A 27,361-nucleotide genomic window follows, 5' to 3' on the forward strand; every position below is an offset into this window, starting at 1 on the left:
AAAATTTATCTATTAGTCAGATCATGTCTCATTCTTCTCAATTCAGGGATATAGGCCTAGTCAACTCAATCTCTCCTCATAGGAGGAGATGGAGCACAGTGGTTATGTTACTGAACTAGTAATCCAGAGGCCTGGACTAATGATGCGGAGACATGAATTCAAATCCCACCACGGCAGTTTAAGGATTTAAACTCAAGCAATTAAATAAATCTGGGATTAAAAAAGCTAGTATCAGTAATGGTGACCATGAAACTACCGGATTGTCACTAATGTCTTTTAAGGAAGGAAGTCTGCCGACCTTACCCGATCTGGTCTCTGTTACTCCAGACCCACAGAAATATGGTTGACTTATCTGTCCTATCAAATGGTCTAGCAAGTCACTGAGTTATATTCAAGGAGGTGGCTCACCACCACCTTCTCAAAGGCAATTAGGGATGGGCAATAAATGCTGGCCTTTCCAGAGATGCTCACATTCTGTGAATAAATAGAACAATCGCCTCATCCCAGGACCCAGACGAGTGAACCTTCACTGAATTCCCTCAAGTGAAAGTATATCCCTCCTTGGGTAAGGAGACCAAAACTGCACACAGTTCTCCAGGTGGGGCCTCACCAATGTCCCGTATAATTGTAGTGAGATTTCTTTACTCTTATTCCCCAATCCCTTTGTAACAAAAGCTAACATACCATTTGCCTTCCTAATTGCTTGCTGTACCTGCATGTTAACTTTCTGTGATTCATGTACGAGGACACCAGGTCCCTCTGAATGTGAACATTTCTTAGTCTCTCACCATTCATAAAAAGAACTGACTTATGTTATTTTTCCTATCAAAGTGGATGACTTCACACTTCACCACATTGTATTCCATCTGTCATACTCTTGCCCACTCACCCAATCTGTCTATATCCCTCTGCAGCCTGTTTGTGTTCTCCTCACTGCTTACTTTCCCACCTAACTCTGTATCGTCAGTAAACCTGGATACATTACACTCAGTCCCCTGTTGCAGACAGGTAGGAAATGGGGTGACTGGCTTCCACTTTTCACCTCTGAACTGACCACAGATAGTGTTTTTGTTAAACTAGTGTTTCAACCCCTGAGTGTTTTAAAGGTCAAATAAACAGACCAACAACAGGTTTTCTTGTATGTTTAAAGAAAGAAAGATAACAAATTTTTCCACAAAAACTGAATTGTTCACAACCTTCACCCACTCACACATTCACACACATAAACATATGAATTTGGAGCAGGAGTAGGCCACTCGGCCCTTCGAGCCTGCCCCACCATTTAATCAGTTCATGGCTGAACAGATTACTCCACATTTCCACCCAGCCCGATAACCTTCCACCTCTTACTTATCAAGAATCTATCTACCTCTGCCTTAAAAATATTCAAAGACTCTGCTTCCACCACCCTTTGAGGAAGAGAATTCCAAAGGCTCACGACCCAATGAGAGAAAAGGTTTCTCCTCAAATCTGTCTTAAATGGATAACCCTTTATTTCTAAACACTGACCCCCAGTTCTAGATTCTCCCACAAGGGGAAATATCCTTTCCACATCCACCCTGTCAAGACCCCCAAGGATCTTACATGTTTCAATCAAGTCGCCTCTTACTCTTCTAAATTCCAGCGATATAAGCCTAGCTTGTCCAATCTTTCCTCGTAAAACAGCCCGCCCATTCCAGGTATTAGTCTAGTACTGCCTCCAATGCATTTACATCCTTCCTTAAATAAGGAGACCTGTACTGTATACAGTGCTGCAGATGTGGTCTCACCAATGCCCTGTATAGCTGAAGCGTAACCTCCTTACTTTTGTATTCAATTCCCCCTGCGATAAACAATAACATTCTATTAGCTATCCTAATTACGTGCTGTACCTGCAGACTAAGCTCATGTGATTCATGCACCAGGACACCCAGATCCCTCTGCATCTCAGAGCTCTGCAATCTCTCACCATTTAGATAATATGCTTCTTTTTTATTCTTCCTGCCAGAGTGGACAATTTCACACTCTCCCACATTATACTCCATTTGCCAGGTCTTTGCCCAGTCACTTAACCTATCTATATCCCTTTGTAGCCCCTTATGTCCTCTTCTCAAGTTACTTTCCTACCTATCTTTGTGTCAATTGATAACACAATTGTTGAAGATAGGAACAAAAACAAGAAATGCTGGATTCACTCAGCAGGTCTGGCAGCATCTGTGGAAAGAGAAGCAGAGTTAACGTTTCGGGTCAGTGACCCTTCTTCGGGTTCCGAAGAAGGGTCACTGACCCGAAACGTTAACTCTGCTTCTCTTTCCACAGATGCTGCCAGACCTGCTGAGTGAATCCAGCATTTCTTGTTTTTGTTTCAGATTTCCAGCATCCGCAGTATTTTGCTTTTATGTTGAAGATAGGAGCTGCTTTGCTTTGAATTGCCTGTTTCCCATTTTAATGTCTTCCCAGGGCTGGACCAGATGTGATGGTGGGTTTTGGTCTCCAACAGCCCAGATGTATTTTGTATTACAGGAGGGGAGTCACCTGACCCCTACCCAATCTTGTCTGCAGCAATGTGTCCATGTTTTGGAGTTTAACTCACCAGTTCATTTTTTATACTTCATAACTGCTCCAGTTCACTTCATTTTTCATCCTTGCCCCTTCTGTGAGTGTAACAGCTGAATCTGACTGGTTTCAAATCTACACTCACTGAAGGTGCTGACTCTCTCTGTGTGTACGTGCTCTCTCCCCCGACACTCTGTCCCTCCCTGTCCATTGTTGTAACATCTCCCAGTTCTGGTGATGGGCTCTCACTGACCACTCTCCATTTCTCCTTCTTATGCAGATACAAATTATTGAAATTTCATATAAATGTACAGCTCAGAAGGCCATTCGGTCCATCATGTCTGTGCTGGGATCTCTGAAAGAACTATCCAATTAGTCCCACTCCTCTAAACTTTACGCATAGCCTTGGAAGATTTTGCCTCTGAAGATTTTATCCAATTTCCTTTTGAAAGTTATTATTGAATCTGCTTCCTCCACCCTTTCAGGCAGTGAATTCCAGATCAGAACAACTCGCTGTCTAAAAACATTTCTCCTCACCTCCTTCTACTGGCTTTATTGGTCAATTGTTTTAAATCTCTGTCCTCTGGTTACTGACCCTCCTGCCAGTGGAAACTGTGTCTCCCTCTCTTATTCTTTTTTTTTTTTTTCTTTTGGGCCTCCTTATCTCGAGAGACAATGGATACGCGCCTGGAGGTGGTCAGTGGTTTGTGAAGCAGCGCCTGGAGTGGCTATAAAGGCCAATTCTGGAGTGACAGGCTCTTCCACAGGTGCTGCAGAGAAATTTGTTTGTTGGGGCTGTTGCACAGTTGGCTCTCCCCTTGCGCCTCTGTCTTTTTTCCTGCCAACTACTAAGTCTCTTCGACTCGCCACAATTTAGCCCTGTCTTTATGGCTGCCCGCCAGCTCTGGCGAATGCTGGCAACTGACTCCCACGACTTGTGATCAATGTCACACGATTTCATGTCGCGTTTGCAGACGTCTTTACTCAATGAAAATCTCTCATCATTTTGAACATGTCTATTAAATCGCCCCTTAACCTTCTCTGCTCTCAGGAGAACAATCCCAGCTTCTCCAGAGAACTGAAAACCCTCATCCCTGGTATCATTCTAGTAAATCTCCTCTCCAAGACCTTGATTCTTTTCCAAAGTTTGGTGCCCAGAACTGAACACAATACTCTAGCTGAGTCTGCTGTGAAGCTTTGTTATTGAGTATGTTTAAGAGAGAGATCGTTAGCTTTCTAGATGTTAAAGATATCAAGGAATATGGGGACAGTGCATGTACATGGTGTTGAGGTAGATCAGCGATGAGCTAGTTAGAATGGTTAAGCAGGGTCAAGGGGCTGAATGGCCTACTCTTGCTCCTGTTTCCTCCGTTCCTATGAGATCTAACTAGTGATTTATAAAGGTTTAGCAGATACTCTTTGCCTCTCTCCTCGAGGTTTCTATTTACAAAGCAAGGATCTGGTCTGCTTTTTAAACAGCTTTACTAATTTGTCCTGTCACCTTCAAAGATTTGTGTTCAGGCAGCCCCAGGTCACTGATCCTATACGGTTTAAAATTGTATTATTTAGTCTGCATTGTCTATGCTCATTCTTCCTTCCAAAATGCATTACTTTATACTTCTCTGCATTAAATTTCATCTGCCATGTCTCTGCCCATTGCACCAGTCTGTCAATATCCTCCAGAGATCTGGTACCTTCCTTCTCACTGTTTACCACTCCTCTGTCATTTACAGACACTCGCTGACCAGTCTCCATTTCCCCTCCATTTATGGACTCTCTTTATTGACTTTGTAGCGGTTAGATACAACTGAGTGACTTGCTCGGTCATTTCAGAATCAACCACATTGCTATACACCAGGAATCACATGTCGGCCAGACCAGGTAAGGACAGATTTCCTTTCCTAATGGAAAATAGTGACCAGATGGGATCAATTATAGATTCCTGGCACCATTACTAAGACTAGATTTCAATTCCAGACTTTTATTAATTACATTTATATTCACCAGCTGCTATGCTGGGATTTGAACCTGTGTGCCAGGACATTAGTGTGGGCATCTGGAGTACTAGTCTGGTGACATTAACACTATGCCAACATCTCCCCATTTAATTTATATTGTCTCTCCTCATTCTTCTTTCTGAACTGCATTACTTTACACTCTTGTGCATTAATTTTCATCTGCCATGTATCTGCCCATTGCACCATTCTGTCAATATCCTCCAGAGATCTGGTCCCTTCCTTCTCACTGTTTACCACTCCTCTGTCATTTACAGACACTCCCTGACCAGTCTCCATTTCTCCTCCATTTTCAGACACTCCCTGAGCAGTCTGCCTACCAATAGGGAGTGTGAGGGGCAAAGCCTGAGGCGCCAATCTCCCTCATTGGCTGAAACTCTGCATCATTTTTAAACCAGATTTCTCTCAGACTCCAGGAGCAAACTGGCCCTTTCTGCTGTGGCTTTAAACAGATGAAACCCTGCGGATGCAGAGCAAACATTTCAACATTTGTTAGTGAAATGGATTTGTTCAGGACCCGCACTGCACATCCTCAGAGCACAACACGATCCTGCGCCAGGCCACTATGTTCCTGCAGTCATTGATAGGGACTTTCTGACCCATGGTGCGGCCTGGGTAATTAATCCACCATTGAACGTTCCAATTGTTGAATTGAGGCTTATTTTTGTGTCATCCCATTGAGATTGGGGCCGGAAAAGCAATGAATGAAATTATTAAATAAATTATACAGATATCCAAGTGCCCGGGCCATCAACTATGGTGTGAAGTACAATAGGACTTCTGTTCATTACCTACATTGGGACTCAGGAATTAGAGGATGGTTTCACAATTTGCAGACGACACTAAATTGGGTGGCAGAACTAATAATGTGGAGGAGTGCACTGAAATCCAGGAAGACATAAACAGGCTGGCAGACTGGACAGATAAATGGGAAAGGAAATTCAACATAGTGAAATGTGAGCTGGTTCATTTTGGGAGGAGGAATAAGGAGGCCAGTTATTGGTTAGAATGTAAGAAATTAAATGGAACAGAGGAGCAAGGAGATCTGGGAACAGAGTCACATAAATCACTAAAAGGAGCAACACAAGTCGATAAGAGAGCAAAGAAAGAGCTGATGTTCTTTTCGAGAGGAATACAATATAACAGCAGGGAGGGAATGTTAAATTTATAGAGAACCTCACTTAGAAGGACTGTGAGCAGTTCTGGTCTCCAGATTAAAAAAGGATATTGAAACACTGAAGAAAGTGCAGAATAGATTTACAAAGATGTCACCAGAGAGGATGTTACTATCCAGCAAGATTGAGCAGGCTGGGGCTCCTTTCTCTGGAAAAGAGAAGACTAGGAGGAGATCTGATAGAGGTCTTTAAAATTATCAGTGAGTCAGAACAAGGGAGCAGCAATATAAGACAGACATTAACAGGTCAAATAGAGAACTTAGGAGGAATTTCTCTACTCAGAGAGTGGTGAGAATGTGGAACTCACTGCCACGTGGAGTGGTTGAAGCAGATAGCAATGATGTGTTTAAGGGGAGGCTCAATACATTTATGAGGGAGAAGAGAATAAAGGGATATGGGGGCAGGGTGGGACAAGGTAATTAGATTGGGAGGAGGCTCATGTGGATTACAAACACCAGCACAGACTAGGGGGGCCGAATGGCCAGTTTCTAGGCTGCAATTCTGCGTACATACAGCAGGGGTGAATTAATGCTCGGCTTTATAGGGCCCAGGGGTGGATTAATGCTCGGGTTTAAAGGGCCTGGATGTGTTTTTGTATTCGTACATGGGATGTGGGCATTGATGGCTGGGCCAACATTTATTGCCCATCCCTAATTGCCCTTGAGAAGGTGGTGGTGAGCTGCCTTCTTGAACCGCTGCAGTCCATGTGGTATAGATACACCCACAGTGCTGTTAGGAAAGGAGCTCAAGGATTTTGACCCAGTGACAGTGAAGGAATGGCGATATAGTTCCAAGTCAGGATGGTGTGTGGCTTGGAGGGAAACATGCAGGTGGTCGTGTTACCACGTATCTACTGCCCTTGTCCTACTAGTTGGTAGAGGTCGCGGGTTTGGAAGGTGCTGTCGAAGGAGCCTTGGTGCATTGCTGCAGTGCATCCTGTGGATGGTACACACTGCTGCCACTGTGCATAGGTGGTGGATGGAGTGAATGTTTGTAGATGGGGTGACAATCAAGTGGGCTGCTTTGTCCTGGATGGTGTCAAGCTTCTTGAGTGTTGTTGGAGCTGCACCCATCCAGGCAAGTGGAGAGTATTCCATCACACTCCTGACTTGTGCCTTGTAGATAGTGGACAGGCTTTGGGGAGTCAGGAGGTGAGTTACTCACCACAGAATTCCCAGCCCCTGACCTGCTCTTGTAGCCACAGCATTCCAGTTCAGTTACTGGTCAATGGTGACTCCCAGGATATTGATAGTGGAAGATTCAGTGATGGTAATGCCATTGAATGTCAAGGGGAGATGGTTCGATTCTCTCTTGTTGGAGATAGTCATTGCCTGGCGCTTGTGTGGTGTGAATGTCACTTGCCACTCATCAGCCCAAGCCTGGATATTATACACGTCTTACTGCATTTCTACATGGACTGATTCAGTATCTGTGTCGCGAATGGTGCTGAACATTGTGCAATCATCAGCGAACTTCCCACTTCTGACCTTATGATGGAGGGAAGGTCATTGATGAAGCAGCTGAAGATGGTATGGGCCTAGGACACTACTCTGAGGAACTTCCGTAGTGATGTCCTGGAGCTCAGATGATTGACCTCCAAAAGCCACAACCATCTTCCTTTGCACGAGGTATGACTCCAATCAGCGGAGAGCTTTTCCGATTCCCATTGACTCCACTTTTGCTCGGGCTCCTTGATGCCACACTCAGTCAAATGCTGCCTTGATGTCAAGGGCAGTCACTCTCTCCTCACCTCCATTAACGTTCAGGTTTACGGGCCGAGGAGTGGATTCATGAAAGATCTGGCTCTATGTTTTAGACCATGCCCCCTGGTCCTAGATTCCCCAACCAGTGGAATGAATTTCTCTCCATCTACCCTCAGTTCTAATTAATATCTTGGATCAATCACCCCTTAACCGTATAAATTCCAGGGAACACAACCCTTATAATGAGGTGATGCATTCTGGCAAAAAGGAAAAGGGAGAAGCAATATAAACTAAATAGCACATTTATAAAAGTTTTGCAGGGACAGGGGGATCCGAGGATCATCGAGTCATAGACTTTTACAGCACAAAAATACAACGTACCTGTGCTGACCGTCAAGCACCCGGCCAATCTAATCCCATTTTCCAGCACTTGGCCCGTAGCCTTGTATGTTATGGCATTTCAAGTGCTCATCGAAATACTTCTCAAATGTTGTGAGGGTTCCTGTCTCTACCACCCCTTCAGACAGTGTGTTCCAGATTCCAACCACCCTCTGGGTGAAATTTCTTTTCCTCAACTCCCCTCTAAACCTCCTGCCCCTTACTTTAAATCTATGCCCCCTGGTTACTGACCCCTCCGCTAAGGGAAAAAGTTTCTTCCTATCTATCCTATCAATGCCCCTCATAATTTTGTATACCTCAATCAGGTCACCCCTCAGCCTTCTCCGCTCCAAGGAAAACAACCCCAGCCTATCACTCTTTATAACTGAAATGCTCCAGCCCAGGCAACATTCTGGTGAATCTGCTCTGCACCCTCTCCAGTGCAATCACATCTTTCCTATAGTGTGGTGACCAGAACTGTACACAGTACTGCAGCTGTGGCCTAACCAGCGTTCTACACAGCTCTAACATAACCTCCCTGCTCTTATATTCTATGCCTCAGCTATAAAGGCAAGTATCCTATATGCCTTCCTAACCACCTTATCTACCTGTGCCGCTGCCTTCAGTGATCTATGGACAAACACCCCAAGGTCCCTCTGTACTCCCTAGGGTTCTACCATCCATTGTATATTCCCTTGCCTTGTTAGTCCACCCAAAGTGCATCACCTCACACTTCTCAGGATTAAATTCCATTTACCACTGCTCTGCCCATCTATGTCGTCCTGTAATCTAAGGCTTTCCTCCTCACTACTTATGACACCACCAATTTTCGTGTTGTCTGTGAACTTACTGATCAGACCTCCTATATTCACGTTTAAATCATTAATGTACACTATAAACAGCAAGGGTCCCAGCGGTACACTACTGGTCACAGGCTTCCACTCGCAAAAACAACCCTCAACCATCACCCTCTGCCTCCTGCCACTAAGCCAATTTTGGATCCAATTTGCCAAATTACCCTGGATCCCATGGGCTCTTACCTTCTTCACCAATCTCCCATGTGGGACCTTATCAAAAGCCTTACTGAAGTCCATGTCGACAACATCTACTGCTTTACCCTCATCGACACATCTGGTCACCTCCTCGAAAAATCCAATCAAATTTGTTAGACACAATCTCTCCCTGACAAAGCCAAGCTGACTATCCTTGATTAATCCCTGCCTCTCCACGTGCATAGATTATTAAAGGCGGCAGGACTTTTATGGCGTTTCAAGTGCTCATCTAAATACTTCTTAAATGTTGAGGGTTCCTGCCTCTACCACCTCTTCAGGTAGTGTGTTCCAGATTCCAACCACCCTCTGGGTGAAAAAGATTTTCCTCAAATCCCCTCTAAACCTCCTGCCCCTATCTTAAATCTATTCCCCCTCGTTATTGACCCCTCCACTCCAAGGAAGAAAAAGAAGTTTCTTCCTATCTATCCTATCAATGCCCCTCATAATTTTGTATACCTCAATCAGGTCCCCCCTCAGCCTTCTCCGCTCCAAGGAAAACAACCCGAGCCTATCCAGTCTCTCTTCATAACTGACCAGGCAACATTCTGGTGAATCTCCTTTGCACCCTCTCCAGTGCAATCACATCCTTCCTGTAGTGTGGTGACCAGAACTGTACACAGTACTCCAGCTATGGCCTAACTGGTGATCTATACACCTTTAACATAATTTCAAAGTCTGAGAAGTTATGCTGAACCTTTAGAAAGCTCTGTTTAGTTCACAACTAGTGTATTGTGTCCTGTTCTGGTCATCACACTTTAAGAAGGATGAGAATGTCCTTGAGAGGGTGCAGAGGAGATTTACCAGAATGGTTCCAGGGATGAGGGAAGGTTCGGCTGGAGAAGCTGGGATCGTTCTCCTTGGAACAAAGGAGATTGAGGGGAGATTTAATAGAAGTATAGAAGATTATGACAGGCTTAGATAAGGAAAAACTGTTCTCCTTGCAGCAAAGCAGGTGGATGGGGAGATCTGATGGAGGTGTGCAAAATTACAACAGGTTTAGACAAGGCACACAAAGATAAGCTGTTCCCATTAGCTGATGGTACAAGGAGTAGAGAACACAGATTTAAGGTTTTGGGCAAGTGATACAGGGGTGATGTGAGGAATAACGTTTTCACATAGTGTATGATAATAACCTGGAACTCGCTGCCTATGAGGGTGGTGGAAACTGAGACGAGCAATGATTTCAAAAGGAAATTGGATCGGCAGTTGAGGGAAATAAACCTGCAGGACTAGAGGGATAGAGCAGGGGAATGGGACTGACTGGATTCCTCAACAGAGAGCTAGCATGGAATAGATGGTCCGAATGGCCTCCTTCTGTGCCGTAATTACTCTATGATTCATTTGTGTAATCTCTCTTTGTAATTTAACCCTTGGAGTGCAGGTAAATCTACACTGCACTCCCTCCAAGGTCAATACATCCTTCCTAAGGTGTGATGCCCAGAACTGAACACAATACTCCAGGTGTGGTCTAACCAGGGCTTTGTTTATCTCAGTGCTTTTCCAGTCACACTGATACCTGAAATCTTTTCCCACAGACAGAACAGACAAACCTTTTTCCTTCCACATTCAAAGGCCGATGATATTCAGGTCCTGATGAATCGAGTGACTCTGTCAGATCTTGATGTGATGTTTGGTTTGAGATTCCCCATCTGTGTATCCTCCCTTCCCTGTAAAAGGAGTTTACAAAAGCCATCACTGTCAGTCCAGGATAGAAATTCACAACATTCCCTCCTCCTGCTTCCTGGTCCAGGATGACTGCGCATGCGCCCTGCTGCACATTGTCCCCTGGAAATCTGCCGGCCGTTAACCCCGGGCCTGTCACCGAGAGAAGACCCGCAGCTGCCGCCCTGCTCGGTGCAAATGCATTAGAATTAGAATTAGAATATTACAGCGCAGTACAGGCCCTTCGGCCCTCGATGTTGCGCCGAGCTGTGAAACCATCTGACCTACACTATTCCATTTTCATCCATGTGTATATCCAATGTCCACTTAAATGCCCTTAAAGTTGGCGAATCTACTACTGCTGCAGGCAGGGCATTCCACGCCCTTACTACTCTCTGAGTAAAGAAACTACCTCTCACATCTGTCCTATATCTATCACCCCTCAACTTGAAGCTATGTCCCCTCGTGTTTGCCATCACCATCCGAGGAAAAAGACGCTCACTATCCACCCTATCTAACCCTCTGATGCAGGACCGGGATCTTCTTATCGGGGGTGTTCACGCCTACACCAGGTGTTTCTGAAACCTCTACACCCACCCACCACCGTTAACCGGCTGCAGATGTGACTTGCACCATGCCCACTCTAAACGCTGTTCCACACCGTGCCTGCACAGTGGTCTCCTGTGGTGTGAATAGGGAACATTCCTCACCATGTGGAATGTTGGGTAAAAGCTCAGTCATTGAAGCCCCAAGTGAACTGTGATTTTTTTTTTTGCTGGAATGGGGTGATGAATGGGCCAGACCAATATAAAATTAGGAAATAAATTATACAGAAACCCAAGTGCATGGACTCCCCATTGTGTGGGCGGGGGGGGAGCAGGAACCAGGAAACAAAGAGTAGGGATAAAAAGGTCTTTTTCTGAATGGCAGGCAGTGACTAGTGGGGCACCGTGGGGATCGGTGCTAGGACCCCAGCTATTCACAATATATATTAATGATTTAGATGAGGGAACAAAATATATCTCCAAATTTGCAGATGACACAAAACTGGGTGGGAGGGTGAGTTATGAGGAAGATGCAGAGAGGCTTCAGGGTGATTTGGACAAGTTGAGTGAGTGGGCAAATGCAGTATAATGTGGATAAATGTGAGGTTATCCACTTTGGTAGCAAAAACAGGAAGGCAGATTATTATCTGAATGACTATAAACTGAGAGAGGGGAATATGCAACGAGACCTGGGTGTTCTCATACACCAGTCGCTGAAGGTAAGCATGCAGGTCCAACAGGCGGTAAAAAAGGCAAGTGGTATGTTGGCCTTCATAGCGAGAGGATTCGGGTACAGGAGCAGAGATGTCTTGCTGCAATTATACAGGGCCTTGATGAGGCCACACCTGGAATATTATGTGCAATTTTGGTCTCCGTTTCTGAAGAAGGATGTTCTTACTATAGAGGGAGTGCAGCGAAGGTTTACCAGACTGATTCCTGGGATGGTGGGACTGACGTATGAGGAGAGATTGAGTCGGTTAGGATTATATTCGATGGAGTTCAGAAGAGTGAGGGGGATCTAATAGAAACGTATAAAATTCTAACAGGACTTGACAGGGTAGATGCAGGAAGGATGTTCCCAATAGTGGGTGGGTGCAGAACCAGGCGTCATAGTCTAAGGATATGGGGTAAACCTTTCAGGACTGAGATGAGGAGAAATTTCTTCACCCAGCGAGTGGTGAATGTGTGGAATTTGCTGCCACAGAAAGCAGTTGAGGCCAAAACATTGTATGTTTTCAAGAAGGAGTTAGATATAGCTCTTGGGTCTAAAGGGATCAAAGGGTATGGGGCGAAAGTGGGAACAGGTTACTGAGTTGGATGATCAGCCATGATCATAATGAATGGTGGAGCAGGCTCGAAGGGCCGAATGGCCTACTCCTGCTCCTACTTTCTATGTTTCTAAACACTTGTCTGTTCCCTTAACTATTGAATTTCCTATCACTATTGCTCTTCCAGTCTTCTCTGTGCACCCCTGTGCAGCTGAGCCACTCGTGTTGCCATGGCTCTGGCTGCATTCCCCAGATGAACCACCACTTTCCTCAGTATTCAGAGCTGAATACTGGTTGGAGAGTGGGATGCACTACCTGCCTGTTTCTTCTTGACTGTCTGTTGGCCATTGCCTCTTTCCTTGCATATTCTTAAGCTGCGTAGTGACCACATCTATAAATGTGCTATCCACAAAGTTTTAAACCTCACGGAGGCATCGCAGTGACACCAGTTGTTGCTCATGCTCCAAAACCCAGAGCTCGAGCTGTTGCAACTGACAGCACTTCCTGCATAAATGGTTATCCGGGACACAGGAAGTGTTCTGGAATTCTAACATAGCACAGGATGTGCATCAAGCAGGCTGTAAGAAGAGAACCCATCGGGATGAGGCCTCAAGGGAAGCTGTAAGAGAAGGCAGCCAGCAGGAGCAGCTGGAGAGAGAGAGAGAGAGAGAGAACGCCTGCTCTCTGAAGATATACAGCAAAAGGCTGTGGAAACTTGAACCTTTTTTTTGACAGTCGAAGTTTGCGGAGGAGTAAAGGGTTCACAGCATCATCAGAAATCGCATTATCCACAGATGTCCAGGTCGGAGGTGCTTGGAGAAGGGAGCGAAGGAAAATATTGCCTTTTGAAAAGTCTGGGAGATCCAGCACATTGCAACTGGGAGAAATTTGGGACTTTTAACCACAAACAAATTTATCAAAAAGGATTGTGTAATGTATCAAAAACAAGAAATGCTGGAATCACTCAGCAGGTCTGGCAGCATCTGTGGAAAGAGAAGCAGAGTTAACGTTTCGGGTCAGTGACCCTTCTTCGGAATGTGGTGTGAGATATTGAAGTGTTGAATAAGTAAAGAAAATAACTGACTGTAACTTGGGGTGTCAGCTAGTTACCAAATTCTATTTAGTTAATTGGGGATTTATTTTATTTGTTTTAAGTCTTGTATAAGAACGTGAAATCTCCTGCAATTTGTTAAATAGGTGTTCATATCTCGTATTTTTCACATTGACGATCTCTCGGAGGTCGTAACAACTGGAAAGTGGGATTAATCTGGATACATATTTTTCAGTTGGTACAGACACAATGGGCTGAATGGCCTCCTGTGCCATAAATTTTCCATAGTAGAGATTGCAGCAGCCCTACCATTCATCTATCTATTTGATAAACTTTACTAATACTAATAAACCTCACTACTTAAATATAAAAGAGAAGACTCACTAGTTACTCATTTCCTTCCGGTTGGTGTCACTTCAATCTCAGGAAGCTCCCCGTTATTCTGCAGAAAACTGCAATGTTGAATTTCCAGCTCCTTGGACTAACTTTGGAGAAAGGGAAATAAAGTTACAATACTTACCAGCCAATCAACTCAGACTTCCTGATTCATTGGAAACAGGAGAAGAAACCTGGAAGCGGCGGGGATGGTGAAGGCGCTACACCATCGCTTTAATGGTGCTCCCCAAGGGGCCCTCGCCCATGTCCGCTGGACCCGGCGGCTCCAATTCAAGGCCTGAGAACCGCGGTGATTCAGCGTAACTGAGGCTGCACTCACCCCCACAGCTTCCTGGAATCTCAATACGTATGCTCCGCGTGCACAGGCGGGCCCCGGGGGGTTGTCCTTTCTGCACCTGCGCGTTCCGGCCCTTCTATTGGAGATAGGCCGCCTTCTTCCGCGCGGAGCATTCTGGGCAGTATAGGCTGCCATTTACATCTAATAGAATGGATTGCAAGTTCATGTTTCATACTCAGAAATAAAATGGAAAAAACAGCGAACAAATATTAAGGACGCGTTTGCTGGCAACGTAACCACTAGATGGTGCATCACTAGCAAATGCATCCTCATCGACCAAAACATCTCTATCTGCTACGTCCGAGGCAGTTGCCAGGAATAAAGATGGCGCTGCTCAATTTGACACAAAGACGCGATTTAAACCCAAACCACCTCAATGGTCGCAATCACCGCTTCTCTTCCCCATTCCCGACTACTTGCCGCTCGCATTGGGAGGTGCAAATGGCGGAGCTTCTACCCAAATTGTCGGCGCTAGAAAAAGTCACACCACAGGAGTCCAATGCGCAGGCGCGGTACTGTAGATTTGGGGCATGCGAATTGCCAAACAGGGTTTGGCGCAAGCGCACTGCCAAACAGTGTTTGGAGCATGCGCCGTGCTCGTAATGGCGGTCATCCAACCCTTGTGAATTACATCTGGGGATATCAGAGCAGGTAGACTAACTGCTCCCCCATTTCCTCCTGGAATGTTTTACTGGAGCCGTGTTGCTGAGTGTTTTTAAACTCTGTCTCCCTATCCCGGTAATGTCGGTTGCTGTGAGTGTTGGATTATATTGCCTCCCTTCATTCTTCCTCTTTCTCCCACTGCGAGTTCCAGGCTGCAGGCGCCGGTGACTCGATGCACCTGAAACATTAACTCTGTTTCTCTCTCCACAATGCTTTCTAGCATTTTCTCCTTTTATTTCAGAGTTCCAGCATCTGCAGTATTTTGTTTTTGCTTTATTTCAGGCCTGAGTTGGGAAACACAGACGGAGCAATGAAGATCCAGTCTGTATCGGGTTGGGTGTTGGATGTGGAAGTCAGTCCCTGACCTCCAGTGTCAGTCTTTTTTGTTCCATCAGTTTGATCTGGAGTGGAGATGGAGCAGCAGCTGCTGGCTTTAATCCTGAGTATTTTTGAGCCCAGGCGGGCCCAGTAATTTCCAATGTGAGACTGTCAAGGGAGGTAGATTCCACGGGCGACGTGGTTGCTAAACAGACACCACCACGTAATGTAAAAGAGTATTGTTTTGGTAACAAATATTTCTGTAGAGGCTTTGAATCTCTTTTACATATGCAGATTTTGTTTTACTCCATTGTTGGGATATGGTAATCACGAGCAAGACCAGCATATAATGTCGATTCCAGTTGCCCATTGAGAAGTTTATGAGCTTGGCAGCTGAAGGCATGGCCACCATTGCTGGAGCAATGAAAATCGGGGATGCTCAAGATGCCAGAATTCGATGAGCCCTGATCTCTGAGGGTTGTAGGACTGGAGGAGATTATAGAGATAGTGAGGGGTGAGGGAATGGAGGGATTTGAAAACAAGGATGAGAATTTCAGATTGAGGTGCTGCATAACTGGGAGCCTGTGTAGGTCAATGAGTACAGTTCTTTACTTCACTCAAAGGGGTGTGAATCTTTGGAATTCTCTCCCCCAGAGGGTTCTGGATGCTCCATCATTGAACACATTTAAGACTGGGATAGAGAGAGTTTTGATCTCACAGGGAATCAAGGGATATGGGGAGCGGGCAAGAAAGTGGAATTGAAGCCCAAGATGAGCCATGATTGTATTGAATGGCAGGGCAGGCTCGATGGGCCTTATGGTCTACTCCTGCTCCTATTTCTTGTGTTCTTGTGCTGATGGGTGGACCTGGTTTGAGTAAGGATACAGGCAGTATAGTGTTGGGTTTTTTAAAATTTGTTTGCTAGCTAGGCCAACATTTATTGCCCATCCCTTGAGAAAGTGGTGGTGAGCTGCCTTCTTGGACTGCTGCAGCCCTTGAGATGTAGGTACACCCACAGTGCTGTTAGAAAGGAAGTTCCAGGATTCTGATCCAAGTAACGGAGGTAAAATGTGGGCGACCGGCCAAGAGTGCATTAAAATGGTCAAGTTGAGAGGTAACAAATGCATGGATTGCAACATCCAGGCTTGATAAGTGGCAGTAACATTTCCGCCACACAAGTGCCAGGCAATAACCATCTCAAACAAGACATTCAGTGGCATTACCATTGTAGAATCCCCCACTATCAACCTCTTGTGGGTCACCATTGACAAGAAACTGAACTGGACCAGCCACATATATGCTGGGCTACAAGAAAAGGTCAGAAGCTGGGAATCCTGTGGCGAATAACTCACCTACTGTCTCCCCAATGCCTGTCCACCATCTACAAGGCACAAATCAGGAGTGTGATGGAATATTCTCCGCTTGCTTGACAGGTGCAGCTCCAACAACACTCTCGGGAAGCTAGACACCATCCAGGACAAAGCAGCCCGCTTGATTGGCACCCCATCCATAAACATTCACTCTCTCCACCACCGATGCGCAGTGGCAGCAGTGTGTACCATCTACAAGATGCACTGCAGCAATGCACCAAGGCTCTTTTGACAGCACCTTCCAAACGCACGACCTCTACCACCTAGAAGAACAAGGGCAGCAGATACATGGGAACACCACCACCTGGAACTTCCCCTCCAAGTCACACACCATCCTGACTTGGAACTATATCACCGTTCCTTCACTGTCGCTGGGTCAAAATCCTGGAACTTCCTAACAGCACTGTAGGTGTACTTAGCACTGCAGTGGCTCAAGAAGGCAGCTCACCACCACCACCACCACCTCAAGGACAATTAGGGATGGGCAATAAATGCTGGCCTTGTCAACGATGCCCATGTTCCCCTCAACAAATAAAACAAAACGTTTGAGGCAGACAAGTTGAGGCAGTGGCGAAGTTGAGGAATATTATTGAGGTGGAAATAGGCAGTCTGAGTGATGGCACCGAAATGTAGTTGGAAGCTCATCTCAGGGTCAAATATGACCCCAAGGTTATGAATGATCTAGTTTAGCCTCAGACGGTTGCCAGGAGTGAGATGGAGTCAGTGGCTAGGGAGTGGAGTTTGTAACAGGAACTGAAGACAATGGCTTCAGACTTTCCAGTATTTAATTGGAGGAAATTTCTGTTCATCCAGTACTGGATGTCAGACAAGTCAGGATAGTGTGTGACTTGGAGGGGAACTTGGAGGTGATGGTGTTCACATACACCTGCTACCCTGGTCCTTCCAGGTGGTGGAGGTTGGTAGTTTAATAGGTTCTGTCAAAGTTCTGTCGATATATAAAATCCCTCTCCTCTCTCTGCCCCTCGCACCTCTCCCTTTCTCCCTCTCTCCTCCCATCAAGGTCCGAGTCTTGTGTAGGTCCAGACTGGGTGACAGGTTCTCTTCCCTGAAGGGCATTAGTGAACCAGTTGGGGTTGTACGTCAATCCAGCATCTTTCATGGTCACTTTTCCCTAGTGCCGGCCTCATAAATAACCAGATTCATTCAGCTCCATTTCACAACCTGCCTTTGTGTTTTTGTGGGTTCTCTCATTCTCTTTTTTTGCTGTTTTAAATCAATTTCACAGGGTTTTGAATGGGGAGGAATTGCAGCCGTGAAATACAAAGCAAACGTCAGGTCAGGATCTGAAAGAGTCGCCCAGTTTATCATAACCCGAAAATCACTGGATTTTGAACATGGAAGGAAAAAGCAGCGGTCACAGTGGGGAGAAACCGTACACATGTTGTGTGTGTGGACGAGGTTTCAGCCGATCATCTGGCCTGTCAAAACACAAGTGCAGTCACACTGGGAAGAAACCATGTAAATATGGGGAATGTGGAAAGGGGTTGAATTATCCAGTTGAGCTGGAAACTCATCCACACAGTTACACTGGGGAGAGGCCGTTCACCTGCTCCAAGTGTGGGAAGGGATTCACTCAGTCATCCCATCTGCTGAGACATCAGCAAGTTCACACGGACGAGAGACCTTTTAAATGTCCAGACTGTGGGAATTGCTACAAAAGTTCCGCTGAACTGATATCCCATCAACGTGTTCACACTGACGAGAGACCGTTCAGGTGTTCTCACTGCGGGACTGGGTTCAGGCGATCAGACAACCTCACTGTACACCAGCGAGTTCACACTGGGGAGAAGCCGTTCACCTGCACAGAGTGTGGGAAGGGATTCACTCGGTCATCCCAGCTTCTGACACACTGGCGAGTTCACACTGGGGAGAGACCTTTTAAATGTTCAGACTGTGGGAATTGCTATAAAAGTTCCGCTGAACTGATGTCCCATCAACGTGTTCACACTGATGAGAGACCGTTCAGGTGCTCTTACTGCGGGACTGGGTTCAGACGATTGGGAAACCTCACTGTACATCAGCGCATTCACACTGGGGAGAGGCCGTTCACCTGCTCCGAATGTGAGAAGGGATTTGCTAATTCATCTAACCTGCTGAAACACCAGCGAGTTCACACTGGGGAGAGGCCGTTTGCCTGCTCCGTGTGTGGGAAGGGATTCACTCAGTCATCCAGCCTTCTGAAGCACCAGCAAGTTCACATGTAACTACGGTGATTGGATTCTGCTGTTAATCACGTGCAGGACTGAACCATGTTCACTGGGGTCTGTTTCTGCTGATAAATTCCAGCCCAGTTGTTGGGTTAATATTCTGGATAAAGGTCAAATAAATCAGTTTTGTGTTAAACACAGTGTGTCGAGTCTTTTTAATAACTCAAACACAAGTTAGTTCTCTTTGAAGTGCTTTCCCTCTCCCCTGTCTCCTCCTCCCTCTCCTCCAAGTGTGAGGATCAGCTGGCTCCCTCCCTTCCACTAGCCCACCAGGTCAAACTGCCTCTAAAGATCCTCCTGCCCGAGCCCTGAACCCACATTTTTCTCTAGTTTCTCTCCTATCTCCCTCATGTCCTCTCCGAGCTCATATTGTCCATGAGACCCACCTCCTGCTCCCTCGACTCTATTCCCACTAAACTTCCCCATGTACGCTGATATTGTTAATGGTTCTCTCTTCAGGTACTGTACATTGCTGCTTTAAATCTTTCTTCATCATCCCCTCTTCAAGAAAACCAACCCTTAACCTCACCGTCCTTGCAAACTGAAGCCCCATCCCCAACTTCCCATTTCTCTCCAAAATCGTTGAACATTTCGTTTTCTCCCAAATCCATGCCCATCTTCCTGGAATTCCACGTCTGACTCCCTTCTATCAGGTCTCTGATCCTGCAACAGGACAGAAACAACTCTTATGAAAATGACAAATGACTTCCCATGTAACTGAGACAAAGGTAAACTATCCCTCCTCATCCTTCTCCACCTGTCTGCAGCCTCTGACACGGTTGACCACACCATCCTCCTCCAACACCTCTCCACTGTTATCCAGCTGGGTGGGACTGCACCCTCCTGGTTCCATTCTTATCTAATCATAGCCAGAGTATCACCTGCAATGGCTTCTCTTCCCACTCCCACACAGTTACCTCTGGTCTCCTCCAAGGATCTATCCTTGGCCTCCTCCTATTTCTCATCTACATGCAGTCCCTCAACAGCACCATCTGAAAACAGTGTTAGTTTTCACATGTATGCTGATCGTACCCAGCTCGACGTCACGACCATCTCTCCTGACTGAATTATCACACTGTTTGTCTGATATCTATTGGTGGATGAGCAGAACATTCCTCCAATTTAGTATCGGGAAGATTGAAGCCATTGTCTTTGGTCTCCACTCCACCATCCCTCCCCTCTCCCTGAGATTAAACCAGGTGTTTTGCAACCTTGGTGCCCTATTTGGCCCCAAGATGAGCTTCTGACCACAGATCTAGTCCCTGGAACAGTATAGCATTGTGGGTAAAGACAAGCAGAATGGGACAGGTAGGGAAAGAGAGTTTAACGAAAATTGTACATCAGCGAATAAGGTCATTGCAGGGAATAGAAGTTTTAAAAAAAGAAATGAAGTGTTCTTTATCTGAATGAGTGAAGCATCTGCAATAAGACAGATGACCAAGTGGCACAAATAGAGGTAAATGATTTCAATCTAATAACCATTACAGAGACATGGTTACATGGTGATCAAGGTTGGTAAATAAATATTCCAGCATACACAATATTTCAGAAAAACAGACAATGGACAAGGAGGAGGAGTAGCCCTGATAAGGGATGAATTAAGGACATTAGTGAGACTGGATCGGGCCTCAGAAGATCATGAAGTAGAATCAGTATGGGTGGAAATTAGGAATAGCAAGAATCAGAAAACACTGGTGGGAGTACTTTATAGGAACCTAAAAGCAGTTATACCATTGGACAGAGCATTAAAACAAGAAATTATTGGAGCTTGTAACAAAGGCAATGTAACAATTGTGGGGGACTTTAATCTTCATATAGACTGGGACAAGGAAATTGGCAAGAGTGGTCTCGAAGATGAGTTTGTAAACAATCCACTGGGAAATAGTAATCATAATACCATTGAATTTCATGTTAAGTTTGAAAGTGACATACTCCAATCACAAACAACAATCAGATACTTAAACAAACTTACACAGGTATGAGGGGAGAACTTGCTACGGTAAATTGGTTAAATAGACTAAAAGGTATGGTGGCAAATGAACAATGGGAAAACAGTGGGAAACCTTTAAAGAAACAATTCAAAATGTTCAACAAAAATATATTCCATTCAAAAACAAAAATGCAGCAAGAAAGATTCACCTTGTGGCTCACTCAGGAAATTAAGGGTAGTATTAGCTTAAAAGAAGAGGCTTACAATGTTGCAAAAAAGCGTACCAAGTCTGAGGATTGGCAATGTTTTAGAAACCAGCAATGGGCCACCAAAAAGTTGATAGAAAAGGAAAAAAATGGAATATGAAAGTAAACTAGCCAGTAATATAAGAAACAGATTGTAAGAGTTATATGGACATATAAAAATGAAGAGAGTAGCTCAAGTAAACGTTGGTCCCTTAGAAGTAGAGACAGTAGAAATTATGAGGCACGAGGAACTGACAGTGGCAGTGAACAAATATTTTGTGTCTGTCTTCACAGTAGAAGAAACAAGTTCCATCCCAGAAATAGACAGTAATCTCGGGGCTAAAAAGAGTGAGGAAATTAAGGATATTGATAACAGCAGATACTTTTTGTACTGGAGAAACACAAGGGCCGAGAATCTAACAAATCCCCTGGACCTGATGGTCTACACCCTAGGGATCTAAAAGAGATAGCTGCAGAGATAGTCGATGTGCTCGCTGTTATTTGCCATATTCCTTTGATTCGGGAATGGTCCCATCAGGTTGGAAGTTGGCAAATGTTACACCACTTTTCAAGAAAGGAGGGAGAGAGAAACGAGGGAACAACAGGCCAGTTAGCCTAACATCAGTCTTTGGGAAAATGCTGGAATCTATTATTAAAGAAATCTTAACAATCCACTTAGAAAAGCACAGTGTGATTGGAACAAGTCAACATGGTTTTACGAAAGGGAAATCCTGTTTGACAAATGTAATAGAGTTCTTTGAGGATGTAACTAGTAGAACATTACAGCGCAGTACAGGCCCTTCGGCCCTCGATGTTGCGCCGACCTGTGAAACCATCTGACCTACACTATTCCATTTTCATCCATATGTCTATCCAATGACCACTTAAATGCCCTTAAAGTTGGCGAGTCTACTACTGTTGCAGGCAGGGCGTTCCACGCCCCTGCTACTCTCTGACTAAAGAAACTACCTCTGACATCTGTCCTATATCTATCACCGCTCAACTTAAAGCTATGTCCCCTCGTGTTTGCCATCACCATCCGAGGAAAAAGACTCTCACTATCCACCCTATCCAACCTTCTGATTATCTTATATGTCTCTATTAAGTCACCTCTCCTCCTCCTTCTTTCCAACGAAAACAACCTCAAGTCCCTCAGCCTTTCCTCGTAAGACCTTCCCTCCATACTAGGCAACATCCTGGTAAATCTCCTCTGCACCCTTTCCATAGCTTCCACATCCTTCCTATAATGCGGTGACCAGAACTGCACGCAATACTCCAGGTGCGGTCTCACTAGAGTTTTGTACAGCTGCAGCATAACCTCGTGGCTCCAAAACTCGATCCCCCTACTAATAAAAGCTAACACACCATATGCCTTCTTAACAGCCCTATTAACCTGGGTAGCAACCTTCAGGGATTTATGCACCTGGACACCAAGATCTCTCTGTTCATCTACACTACCAAGAATCTTCCCATTAGCCCAGTACTCTGCATTCCTGTTACTCCTTCCAAAGTGAATCACCTCGCACTTTTCCGCATTAAACTCCATTTGCCATCTCTCAGCCCAGCTCTGCAGCCTATCTATGTCCCTCTGTACCCTACAACATCCTTCGGCACTATCCACAACTCCACCAACCTTAGTGTCATCCGCAAATTTACTAACCCACCCTTCTACACCCTCTTCCAGGTCATTTATAAAAATGACAAACAGCAGTGGCCCCAAAACAGATCCTTGCGGTACACCACTAGTAACTAAACTCCAGGATGAACATTTGCCATCAACCACCACCCTCTGTCTTCTTTCAGCTAGCCAATTTCTGATCCAAAGCTCTAAATCACCTTCAACCCCATACTTCCGTATTTTCTGCAATTGCCTACCATGGGGAACCTTATCAAATGCCTTGCTGAAATCCATATACACCACATCCACTGCTTTACCCTCATCCACCTGTTTGGTCACCTTCTCGAAAAACTCAATAAGGTTTGTGAGGCACGACCTACCCGTCACAAAACCATGCTGACTATCGCTAATGAACTTATTCTTTTCAAGATGATTATAAATCCCGTCTCTTATAACCTTTTCCAACATTTTACCCACAACCGAAGTAAGGCTCACAGGTCTATAATTACCAGGGCTGTCTCTACTCCCCCTTCTTGAACAAGGGGACAACATTTGCTATCCTCCAGTCTTCCGGCACTATTCCTGTCGACAATGACGACATAAAGATCAAGGACAAAGGCTCTGCAATCTCCTCCCTAGCTTCCCAGAGAATCCTAGGATAAATCCCATCTGGCCCAGGGGACTTATCTATTTTCACACTTTCCAAAATTGATAACACCTCCTCCTTGTGAACCTCAATCCCATCTAGCCAAGTAGCCTGAATCTCAGTATTCTCCTCGACAACATTTTCTTTCTTAGTAGGGTAGATAAAGGGGAACTAGTAGATGTAATATACCTGGATTTCCAAAAGGCATTCGATAAGGTGCGACACAGAAGGTGAATAGGCAAGATAAGGGCTCAGGGTGTTGGGGGTAATATATTCACATGGATAGAGGATTGGTGAATGGACAGGAAGCAACAAGTGGGCAAGTTCAAGTTGGCAGGCAGTGAATAGTGGAGTGCCACAAGGATCAGTATTGGAGTGTCAGCTATTACTATCTATATTAATGACTTAGATGAAAAGATAGGGAGTAATGTAGCTAAGGTTGCTGATGATACAAAGTAGGTGGAAACATAAGCTGCAGGGAGGACACAAAGGCTGTAAAGAGATCTTGACAGGTTAAGTGAGCGGGCAACAAGATGGTAGATGGAATATAATGTAGGAAAGTGTGAAATTATTCACTTTGGTCGTAAGAATAGAAAGGCAGAATAGTTTTTAAAAGGTGTGACCTTGTAAGTGATGATGTTCAAAGAGACTTGGGTGTGCTTGTACAAGAAATGCAGAAAGTTAGCATGCAGGTACCGCAAGAAATTCGGAAGGCAAATGGCATGTTGACCTTTATTGCAAGGGGATTGCAGTACAGGAATAGAGAAGTCTTGCTACAATTGTAGAGGGTTTTAGTGAGACCACATCTGGAGTACCATGTGCAGCTTTGGTCTCCACATTTAAGAAAGGATAGACATGCACTGGAGGCAGTACAGTGAATGTTCACTAAATTTGTCCCTGGGATGAGGGTGTTGTCCTATGATGAGAGGTTGAGTAAACTGGGCCGATATTCTCCAGAGTTTAGAAGAATGAGAGGTGATCGAATTGAAAAATACAAGATTCTGAAGGGGCTGGATAGGATAGACACAGAGATTGCTTCCGCTAGTCTGGGAATCGAAAACACGGGGACACAGTCTCAGGATAAGGGGCCAATCATTTAGGACTGAGATGAGGAGAAATTGCGACACCAAAACATTGTGAATCTTTGGAATTCTCTACCCCAGAGGGTTCTGGATGCTCCATCGTTGAATACATTTAAGGCTGGGATAGATAGATTTTTGGTCTCTTACAGAATTAAGGGATATGGTGAGTGGGTGGGAAAGTGGAGTTGAAGTCTAAGATCAGCCATGCGTGTATTAAATGGCAGAGCCATATGGTCAACACTGCTCCATTTTCTTTTATCTGTCCCATCACTAAGACTGTCTATTTCCACCTCTAACATTGGCCAACTCTGCCCCTGCCCCAGCTGATCTGCTGCTGAAACCCTCATCCATGTCTTTGTTACCTCTAGACTTGTTTATTCCAACACGATCCTGGTCAGCCTCCCACATTCTACCCTCGGTAAATTTGAGGTCATCATAAACTCCACTGCTCACGTCCTAACACACATCAAATCCAGTTCACCCATCACCCTTGTGCTCGCTGCACTACACTGGCTTCTGGTCAAGTAATCCCTTGATATTAAGATTCTTATCTTTGTTTTCAATCACTGCATGTCCTCACCCCTCCCTATCTCTGTAATCTCCTCCATGTCCTCACCCCTCCCTATCTCTGTAATCTCCTCCGTGTCCTCACCCTTCCCTATCTCTGTAATCTCCTCCGTGTCCTCACCCCTCCCTATCTCAGTAATCTCCTCCGTGTCCTCACCCCTCCCTATCTCTGTAATCTCCTCCGTGTCCTCACCCCTCCCTATCTCTGTAATCTCCTCCGTGACCTCACCCCTCCCTATCTCTGTAATCTCCTCAGTGTCCTCACCCCTCCCTATCTCTGTAATCTCCTCAGTGTCCTCACCCCTCCCTATCTCTGTAATCTCCTCAGTGTCCTCACCCCTCCCTATCTCTGTAATCTCCTCCGTGTCCTCACCCCTCCCTATCTCTGTAATCTCCTCCGTGTCCTCACCCTTCCCTATCTCTGTAATCTCCTCCGTGTCCTCACCCCTCCCCATCTCTGTAATCTCCTCCGTGTCCTCACCCCTCCCCATCTCTGTAATCTCCTCCGTGTCCTCACCCCTCCCTATCTCTGTAATCTCCTCCGTGTCCTCACCCTTCCCTATCTCTGTAATCTCCTCCGTGTCCTCACCCCTCCCTATCTCAGTAATCTCCTCCGTGTCCTCACCCCTCCCTATCTCAGTAATCTCCTCCGTGTCCTCACCCCTCCCCATCTCTGTAATCTCCTCCGTGTCCTCACCCCTCCCCATCTCTGTAATCTCCTCCGTGTCCTCACCCCTCCCCATCTCTGTAATCTCCTCCGTGTCCTCACCCCTCCCCATCTCTGTAATCTCCTCCGTGTCCTCACCCCTCCCTATCTCTGTAATCTCCTCCGTGTCCTCACCCCTCCCTATCTCTGTAATCTCCTCCGTGTCCTCACCCCTCCCCATCTCTGTAATCTCCTCCGTGTCCTCACCCCTCCCTATCTCTGTAATCTCCTCCAGCCCTACAACCCTCCACGACATCTGCCCTCTTCCAATTCTGACCATTTGGACGTCCCATATTTTGTTTGTTCCAACATTGGTGGCTGTGCTTTCAGCTGCTGGTTCCCAAGTTCTGGAATTCATTCCCGAAAACTCCCCGCCTCTCTTCCTCTCCTTTGAGATGCTTCTTCAAATTTGCCTCTTTGAAGAAGCTTTGTGTCTAATTTCTCCTTATCTGGCTCCATGTCAAATTTTCTTTGATAACTCTCCTTGGGATGTTCAAAACATTATATGAAGGCAAGTTGTTGGGTGTGATTAACAACAGTAACAACAGAATCCACCCCTGCAGTGACATGTGAACTCGCTGGTGTTTTTACAGGATGGATGACTGGGTGAATCTCTCACACACAGAGCAGGTGAATGGCCTCTCCTGACTGTGAACAGCTCAGTGCGACAGGAGTTTGCCTGACCTGAGTGAAGCCCTTCCCACACACAGAGCAGGTGAACGGCCTCTCCCCAGTAGGACTGAGCAGATGAGATTCCAGACCTAATGGGTAATTGAATCTCTTTCCATTGTCCTCACATTTCCACACTCCTCCATGGTGCCTGTCTCTCCAGCTTGGACGATCGCTTGAAGCCTCGTTCACATACAGAACACGTGGACGGTTTCTCCCCACTGTGAAGGGTGATGTTTTTTCAGGCTGTGTAACTGGTTAAAGCTCTTTCCACAGTCAGTGCACTGGAACACTCTCACTCGGGTGTGTGTGTGTCTCAGTGTGTTTCCAGCCTCAGTAATGATTTAAACCTGTTGCCACAGACAGAACAAAGAAAGATTTCTCCTTCCATAATTGGAGGCTGATTGTACATGAATTAAGTGATTCTGGAAGATATTGCCAAGAATTTTGGTTTGAGTTTCCTGTCTGCAAATCCTCTCCTTGTAAGATCCTGAAAAAGGAGTTTACAAAAGTCATGACTGTAAGTACAGGATAGAAATTCAGAACAGACAGTTCTAGGCCAGTATTTTACATTGGGCTGGAGGCCCTGCCCACTGGCAGTAAAAGTCAGTGACGTGCCCGCCTCTGCCGGGTCTGGGAGCGAGGCCATGATTTTACGTGGCCCAGGCCCTTAATAGGCCTCGGGCTAGACTTCCGCCTCTCTGAGGAACGTAGTCCCACCTCCAAGAACAGCTGGCCAATCAGTGGCCTGTCAACTCTTCAGGCCCACTGCCAGGACGGGCAACATGGACGAGGCCCTGGAATCCAGGTACGTGTGTGGGGCCTCGTCGGGGACAGTCGGCTGGTCACTGGTGAGACAGATGGGGGTCACTTGAGGGGGGGGATGGGAGGTGCTCCAGTGGGGCGGCTTGTGTCATGGTGGGGGGGTGTATCAGGAGGGCCTCCCCACAGCCCACAGGGAGGCTGCCAGGTTCTACAGGGCGGCCTTCTGAGCTACTGAACCTCCTGCAGTTAATAGACAATTAATTGGCCTGGGGCGGGTGGGCCATTTGGCACCTCCAGCACTGCTTGTAAAATTGCAGCGGGGGCAGGAAGGTGACAAGATTGACACCCCCTGCCTCCCACTCAATTTACACCCTCCTCACCCGCACCGCCCCCCCCCCCGCCCCCTCACCTCCAGCCCGCTCCTACAGGGGGCCGAA

The 27,361-nt window shown here is 45.9% G+C and overlaps 1 protein-coding gene and 1 long non-coding RNA gene across 4 annotated transcripts in view; one reads left to right on the forward strand and one right to left on the reverse strand.

Moving 5' to 3' along the window:
* The window catches only part of LOC137349310 (uncharacterized), a 31,800-nt gene extending 17,667 nt beyond the window's left edge, over positions 1-14,133 (reverse strand). Inside the window, exons 1-2 of the long non-coding RNA XR_010969319.1 lie at positions 13,905-14,133; positions 10,409-10,525 (exon numbers count right to left, since the gene is read on the reverse strand). This is a non-coding gene — a long non-coding RNA (uncharacterized lncRNA). The remainder of the gene's footprint in view (positions 1-10,408; positions 10,526-13,904) is intronic.
* Positions 14,134-14,698: 565 nt separating this feature from the next.
* LOC137349281 (zinc finger protein 132-like) lies at positions 14,699-18,816 on the forward strand. 3 transcript variants are annotated; one of them, XM_068014817.1, is made up of 2 exons: positions 14,699-14,768; positions 17,715-18,816. In XM_068014817.1, the coding sequence occupies exon 2, from the start codon at positions 17,824-17,826 to the stop codon at positions 18,691-18,693; it is 870 nt and encodes a 289-aa protein (XP_067870918.1). In that variant the 5' UTR covers positions 14,699-14,768; positions 17,715-17,823; the 3' UTR covers positions 18,694-18,816. The 3 variants fall into 3 exon arrangements, with proteins under 3 accessions (XP_067870918.1, XP_067870916.1, XP_067870917.1); XM_068014815.1 differs by having other exon boundaries at positions 14,720-14,870; XM_068014816.1 differs by having other exon boundaries at positions 14,720-14,855.
* Positions 18,817-27,361: the final 8,545 nt, after the last annotated feature.

This window comes from Heterodontus francisci, chromosome 34 (genome assembly GCF_036365525.1).
Source record: "Heterodontus francisci isolate sHetFra1 chromosome 34, sHetFra1.hap1, whole genome shotgun sequence".
NCBI classification, from domain to species: Eukaryota; Metazoa; Chordata; class Chondrichthyes; order Heterodontiformes; family Heterodontidae; genus Heterodontus; species Heterodontus francisci.

Coding starts and splice junctions, on each gene's coding strand:
- LOC137349281 (XM_068014817.1), top strand. CDS start 17,824: ATGGAAGGAAAAAGCAGCGGTCACAGTGGGGAGAAACCGTACACATGT.